Here is a 6,870-nt window from a genome sequence, read left to right as displayed (position 1 = left end):
GTACCTTTGGATTGGTTTACTCTTCCTTCAACTTTGGATTCAATCAAGGTACGTTATTCTTTTTGTTCCTACAAATTTACTCTTTCCGATCATGATCATATATTCCTTACGCCATATGCTTTCCTTTTGTTTTAACTTGCAATCTTGGTTTTTAGATAGTGGAAGAATTTTTGTGAATGATGACTCTATAATATGCTTTCAATTGTCAATGTTGTATTTGTTTGGTAACTAGGGTTGATCATGGTTTGGGTTGGCTAAATTCGGACGGTGCATCCATTTTATCGATAAGCCAACTCGTTTGGTAATTAGGGTTGAGTACAATTCGTATTTGTTTGATGGATGTTATGTGTTTGTATTAGTGTCTGGCGCAATATTTTCAATTGGTTTGCCATTTATACGATCTGAGGTCTTAAAACAAACCAACCAAAAACCATATGAGATTTGTTTAGGCAATCAAATTAGGTAGCGTTTCTAAATGAAATGGCAATACATGCACGGTTACAGAAAACATGTGGTTCCTTTAACAAAACAAATTAAAGAAGGAAAAGAAGTGGTTCATAAGAAAAGAGTATAGACCTAAGAAAAATGCATGACAAACGGGAACGGGAGAATCCACAAAGACATGCCATTCATGGTATAGCACGAGTACATTATCACCGTTATATCTTATCACACAAGTATATTACCGTCGAATATTTCATGGTGGCATCTGACTTCAGCCCCATTGGTAACTTTTATATATGGACCCGGATTAATCATACGTTCTTCCCCATGAAAGGTCCAGCGCTTAGATTCATATTTGATGCAGTAGGATTTGGTCCAGGCTTAGGTGAGCCGGAACTGCGTGTTTATTTGCTATGTGGATCACAACAGTAAATGACATTAAACATCTAAGGGGGGTGAAGGGCCATTCAAGCCCACCTCCATCATTTCTTGATATACAAATATTTAATTATGACAATACGTAATACGATGTAGCGTTAAGTATTAAGTTAAGTGTTACCTATTCAAAGATGTTAAAAATTTGATACCTATTAGCTCTATTTCTCTTTCTTCTGATGAGGATCTCTTATGCTGTTTGAAGACTTTATGATGTTAAATTGAAAGACATTATATTGTGAATTAAGTTTTCTTAATAACATAATCGATGTTTCTTAAACCCTTATTACAATAGTAAATGTTTGGACATACTTATAATTAGTCTTGTGTTTAATTTAAAAAATTTCCTGCTGTTATTCGTGAATTACAATTTAATATGTATGATTTTAAGATCCGACATAGTTCTTCTTTGTAATATTCTTCAGTTTTTAGTTTTTAAGTGCGTCTTAATACTCATTTCTAACTTCTGTTTTCTTTAGATAATGCAGGGAGGTAGTGGTAGCATCTGAAACTTCTCATCTCGATATATCCGTAAATTGAATTGTCGATCTTTAAAACCTTGTATATATGGCGACAAGATCTAAAGATCGTAGCCCTACTCCAGGGAGGGAGAAGAAGAGCACATCATCCCCATCAACCACCAAAAGGCTCACCAAGTCCCAAACTACAGTCACTGAAAAATCCTTGTCAACCTCATCAGCAAAACAAGTCCCAAACTATCTCAGGCCGACGTTAAGCGCCTCGAGGCACGAAAATTCGCTGAGGTCATCGTCCGCCGGTGCCAAGAAACATTGCCCTGAAGATCATGCAGCATCTCAAAACCCTACATTGAATAGAAGAAGATCTTTTGACAAGCCACCATCAGCTTTTAGGATTCAGAAGGCATTGATCTCCCCAGGAAGGGACGCGCCACTGCGATCTTCGTCATTTTCAGCGAAAATCTCCTCTAATGCTCCGAGACCAAGAATAGAGAGGACGAAATCGAGCACTTTTGGGTCTGGAAAGCCGCAGCTTTTGCCTGCAAAGAGTGTGAAGAAGAGCAGCACAAGCAGTTCGGTTAAGAAGGAGAGTTCATCGGGTTCAACAAGAGCTCCGAAAAGCAGGGACATAACGCATACACTTAATCTCGAAGCGAATTTAGATGCTATAGTGTCTTTGGAACATCATGAGGTTGAAGAGGTAGGTAAGATTTCGACTGAGGAGCATGATAAAGTGATTCTTCCGGATCCAAAAGGCGAAGAGAGTGAGCACGTTGGTGATCATGATGCTGGTGTTTCTGAGGCTGAAGCAAATAGCGGCGAGGATGAGAAGGTGAAGGCTAGTGAGGGTTCAAATGGTAATACGGAGGAATTGAAGGAAAATGTGGAGGAAAGAAACGAAGGAAGCGGAAGTGTATTGACCGAAAAAGAAGAGAAGCCGGGGGATAATGATCAACAAGATGGGGAAGAGAATGCAAAAAAAAAAGATGACAGCGGCGAGACAAAGGCGGAAGAGGGTGTGGCAAGTGAAGATCTGGAAACAAAAGTTGAGATGAAAGAAGAACAGGAAAAAGAGAGTGATAGTAAAGAAGAAAATGAAGGGGAGGAAAGCAAAAATGTTGAGGAAAAGGCATTGGATGAGAAGGAAAGAGAAGTGGTTGTGGATGGTGGAGTTGAGGAAGCAAAGCCAACGGAGGCAGGTGAGGCGGCTGTTGAGGTGGCAGAGGAAACACTAAAGCCGCGACAAGCGAGCGGGGGATCTTCACAAGGAGGAGGGAAGAAAGACTCAGCTCCTGCATACAATGATGTGATTGAGGAGACTACAAACAAGTTGATGGAGAAAAGAAAGAACAAGGTGAAGGCATTGGTTGGGGCCTTTGAAACTGTCATAGATTATGAATCCAAATGAAAAACCCTAATTTCATAATACGATGCTGTCAAATCTCTGTACATTTGACACATAGTTTGACATGCTGTGGTGAAGTGAGGTCAAAAGAATAGAGAAGAGAAAAAAAGTTGGACTGGATTGAAATGCAAGAAAGATGGGGAGGGTGTAATTGGGACTCTCATATTTTCTCTGCATGAATTTGTTCATATTTACCTGTATTATGATATACCATACATTTTGTACATTATTTTTTATTTTTTTATTTTTAGTTTTCAGCTCAAGTTTATTGACTCCCCTTTTCCTCACTTTCAACTCTGGTGTAACCTTACCTCCATTCTTTGATGTGAAACTTACAAAATTATTGCACAAAACATTTTGAAACAACCAGCGAATATCTGCCACGTGTCATTCGAAAATTGAAATGTGTGCTATGGTTATTCGTGGCATAGAAAATTCTTTTCTCCACCAACAAAAATGTAAGAAAAAATCTGCAAATTATTCATAGACGAGTACTTGTATATATATTTGTAAAATCTATGATATATCAAATACAGAACTGAATTATTGTATCCAATAACCACCAACAATTTTATTATTCAAATTTGGAAAAAAAAAAAAATTTGAATCCAAACAAGAACAAATAAATAAATGAATTTTTCTATATATAAGATATTTTCTTGGTGCCTAAATATAGGCCAGGTCACCCTTCTCTCTCAAGCTAACTAATATCCTCTAAAAATTATCCCGTCTGCAGTACCTTAGCTGCAAAGAAACTTGTCTCTCAAACATCAGCTGCCGGTGAAAATTCGCTATGAAAACATCAGCTCTGCGATCGACGTCATCATCATCACCATCGTGATCATCCAAAGACTGATCCTTCGGAAGATCACGGGCCCTTGTGCTTTGAACCCTTCTCAAACTGCGTTGATTCCCATCAGTACTAGTATTTTCATCTTCAATGCAGCTGTACAGCCCCAACCGGTCATTGAAGCTCAAACAATGCCTCGTAGAAGCTCGAGAAGAGCAGCAACCGAGGATCGAAGCCAAGCGCAATCGGTTTAATTTGAAGCTGAGTAGAATGAGGTTGATTTTGTTCACCGCCCTCTTGAGGCTGCGGCTTACGAGTGTCAAGGTTTCCCTAGCCATTGCTAGCTAACGGTGTTGAAGTGAGAAAGTTATGGAAAATGTGAGCTTGGTTTTATAGACAAGTAAGAGAGAAGATTGTTGAGCAAGCTAACTGCTAATGTGGTCACTTGAAAGCGTGTTGGGAAACTATTTGGGCGTGTTTGAAAGTGAAGGCTGCAGTTTACAGCTATTTTTAGTGAGGAATTACAGCTATGTGATTTGTGTTTTTGTTACATGGAACTGGACCCCCTCTGGACCTAAAAAATCTGAGTCTAAGGATCAAATGATCCGGACCGTTGAAATTTGATCTAACGGCTACAAACAAGGACCTTCTAAAATTTATAATAATTGTAGCCGTTTGATCAAATTTCAACGACCCGGATTATTTAATCATTGGGCTCAGTTTCTTTGAATCCGGAGGGGATCCGGTTGCTTGTTACATGGGAAGTGTGACAGAGCTTGTGTTTTTCTTCTGTTCTTTTTGGTTGTTTGCCAATCAAGAAGAAGAAAATGGTTGTCGTGGGGCCCACTACTTTGCTAATTGAGTCTTGCACTACAAGAAAGTGAAGGGTTTATGATGGCAAAAGCCTAACTGGTGGTCGCAACTGCCCTAAATTTTGAAGTTACAACAGGAAGATTGAATTGCAATTGATTTGAAATAGTTTGACTCTTCAAATGCTAAGTAGGTATAAAATTAAACAAAATAGCCAAGTTAGATGGGTTCATTTTTGCTCACCCCTTTAATCAGGTGTAGCTTTTATTTTTTCACTGTTGTCTACGGATGACATTTTTTATGTTATTTACGCACAAAACTGACATACTTATTAGCACTCTCTAATATAGATAAGTTCCACACATAATAATAGGGCACACATGTATTAAAGAGAATTAGAGATTCTTGTGTCTAAATAACATTTAATCGACCCACTACTCCACCTCTTCTAAGTTTTGTGCTTATCCCCTTAAAGACTTGTGCTTTAGAGGTTCGTTAAATAGGCATCCATGCCCTGTTTTTCTTTAAAGTCATGTTACTTTTTGAATTGGCGTTTCTTGTGTTCCACTTCAACCAAATAAAGAAAAACAGAACATGAGCACAACCTTGAGCTGAAAGAAACACGAAAACATGAGGACATAAAAAACAGAACAGACGAAAGACAAGTTCTCAAGTGCATCATGCTTTAATTTAATTTTCCTTAATTTAATGATCAAACAGGGGGGCTCGATCGAGAGCAGATTACAGAAATTATTTCGTGCAAAACTGTATATGAAACCAACACGAATGTCATATGAATTTCCATGATCGGAAAACATGAACAAGCTCGGCTACTGCTAGAATTTCTCTCTAAAAAACCTGAAGAGAAACAAAACTCTGAAAAACGGGGTGTCGCTGACCAAAACCGAGAACATCCCAAAAGCTGGTTTAACAGTTCTAAACTCAGGAGTTTGCGACCAACTGCTCAGGAACATCAACATGAGAGCTTCCTACCGCAACCTTTGCGTCTACGACATCAGCTACTTGTTTGTCCACTCCGTCCTCGATCTGTTTTAGCTTCTTCGACCAACCATACATTTGTCTCTTGACTTCCCTCTCGTCTATTTTTAGGTTTTTGAATCCCTGTTCCAAGTTGGCTTCGGCTTCAGCTTCAGGTTTAATAAATACAACCTGCCTGTGCCCAGCATCTTCATATAGCTTTTCGATTCTGGCTTTCCAGACAAGGCCCATTTCTGTATCCATCTTCTGGTAAGGAGTTTTCAGAAAATACTCATCAATCCCACCTGCCTTGTCTATGCAACGGAGAGCATGGGTGGTGACTTTGACTCGAATGTGGCGGTCTAGGATGTAACTAAAGAGCCGCTTCTCCTGCACATTTGGTTTCCATGTCCTCCTCGACCTGTCACCACCAAGAAAGGAAAGTTCTGGTGGTTAATATAACCCATTCCAACAACTCAATTAAAAGATTACACAACCAGATGATTCAAAATTGCAGTCACATAAGTCACCCCTGTTCTATAAGTTGCACGTCATATACTCGGTTCTGGTGGTTAATAACTTAGCATAACCCGTTCCCATCAACACATTAAAAGATAACAGAACCAAATCATTCGAAACCTACAGTGATCTAAGTCGGCCCTGTTTTATAAATTCGAATACACTCGGAGAATCTGTATGCTATGCCAAATTCTTAAAGGAAATCCAACCCATAACTTTTGAGGCAGCTCGGGCCTCAGCTGAAATAGCTCTGAGAATACAATTAACACCGCGAAAACGGTTCAAATGGTAACACAAACCCATAACTTTTCATAATTTCAACTTCAAATAAAATGTTGGAAAGTATACAATGTAAGACATCCAAAAGAGCAACAACGCAGCTAACTAAAACGAAATTAAATCAAAGTCACTGATCAAGCCCAAAATTATACACATTTCATATAATTTTTACCATTTTCTTTGTCATTGTCAAAAATTAGGGCAGAAATTTATTTCTAAAGCTCAAAACTTTGGCATTAAATTGAAAAACGAAAGAGAAATTGAGGAAATAAACACGCACTTGTTGCCGCCGTCTTCGCTGATTTGGTTGCCGAACTGGATGTGGCGGCCGGCGTAGATGCCGCGCTTGGCCCGACCCATGATGATATTCGAATCGGGTATGCCTTTCTTCTTGAGCTCCTCTCTCAATCGGGTGGGTAGGGTTTTGCTTCCCATGGTGCCTTTCTTCTTCAGCTCCTCCTTCAGCCGCGGCGTTAGGGTTTTGTCGCCGAACTTCTTCATTACGCTCTTGATCGTCTCCTTCCCCCTCACCGACGCCATTTCTGATCCCACTGTGTCTTCGAATCCTAATTCCTAGGGTTTTGCAGTGGCGATTGAGTTCAGTTCACTTCCTCTGTTTTCTGATATATCCAACGCGCTGCGTTTTGAGAAGCAATAAGCATTGCAGGTGCAACTTTAATCGACGTTCCAATTTTCCATCAACGGCTCTGATGATTTGATTATTTGAAAAC

The 6,870-nt window shown here is 39.4% G+C and overlaps 3 protein-coding genes across 3 annotated transcripts; 1 reads left to right on the top strand and 2 right to left on the bottom strand.

Annotated features, from left to right (window-relative positions):
- Positions 1–3,104, top strand: LOC137725606 (uncharacterized). Its single transcript, XM_068464354.1, has 2 exons — positions 1–48; positions 1,368–3,104. The coding sequence occupies exon 2, from the start codon at positions 1,447–1,449 to the stop codon at positions 2,764–2,766; it is 1,320 nt and encodes a 439-aa protein (XP_068320455.1). The 5' UTR covers positions 1–48; positions 1,368–1,446; the 3' UTR covers positions 2,767–3,104.
- Positions 3,105–3,279: 175 nt separating this feature from the next.
- Positions 3,280–3,891, bottom strand: LOC137732083 (uncharacterized). Its single transcript, XM_068471412.1, has 2 exons — positions 3,503–3,891; positions 3,280–3,301 (listed from the first exon to the last, which is right to left on the bottom strand). Exons 1-2 carry the CDS (start codon positions 3,889–3,891, stop codon positions 3,280–3,282), a joined length of 411 nt encoding a protein of 136 aa, XP_068327513.1.
- A 1,156-nt stretch (positions 3,892–5,047) lies between these two features.
- LOC137715623 (large ribosomal subunit protein bL28m-like) lies at positions 5,048–6,870 on the bottom strand. Its single transcript, XM_068454969.1, has 2 exons — positions 6,420–6,870; positions 5,048–5,762 (listed from the first exon to the last, which is right to left on the bottom strand). Exons 1-2 carry the CDS (start codon positions 6,677–6,679, stop codon positions 5,306–5,308), a joined length of 717 nt encoding a protein of 238 aa, XP_068311070.1. The 5' UTR covers positions 6,680–6,870; the 3' UTR covers positions 5,048–5,305.

The sequence above is a fragment of the Pyrus communis genome, chromosome 1 (assembly GCF_963583255.1).
Source record: "Pyrus communis chromosome 1, drPyrComm1.1, whole genome shotgun sequence".
In the NCBI taxonomy this organism is placed as follows: Eukaryota; Viridiplantae; Streptophyta; class Magnoliopsida; order Rosales; family Rosaceae; genus Pyrus; species Pyrus communis.
This window is presented reverse-complemented; position numbering and strand designations above follow the sequence as displayed.

What these genes read in the sequence shown, in the direction of transcription:
- LOC137725606 (XM_068464354.1), top strand. Translation starts at nt 1,447, where the DNA reads ATGGCGACAAGATCTAAAGATCGTAGCCCTACTCCAGGGAGGGAGAAG.
- LOC137732083 (XM_068471412.1), bottom strand. Translation starts at nt 3,891, where the DNA reads ATGGCTAGGGAAACCTTGACACTCGTAAGCCGCAGCCTCAAGAGGGCG. An exon ending in CAAGTTTCTTTGCAGCTAAG is followed by an intron (nt 3,302 to 3,502) that starts GTACTGCAGACG and finishes ACAATAATTCAG; the next exon opens with TTCTGTATTTGATATATCAT.
- LOC137715623 (XM_068454969.1), bottom strand. Translation starts at nt 6,679, where the DNA reads ATGGCGTCGGTGAGGGGGAAGGAGACGATCAAGAGCGTAATGAAGAAG. An exon ending in AGCGAAGACGGCGGCAACAA is followed by an intron (nt 5,763 to 6,419) that starts GTGCGTGTTTAT and finishes TGGTGGTGACAG; the next exon opens with GTCGAGGAGGACATGGAAAC.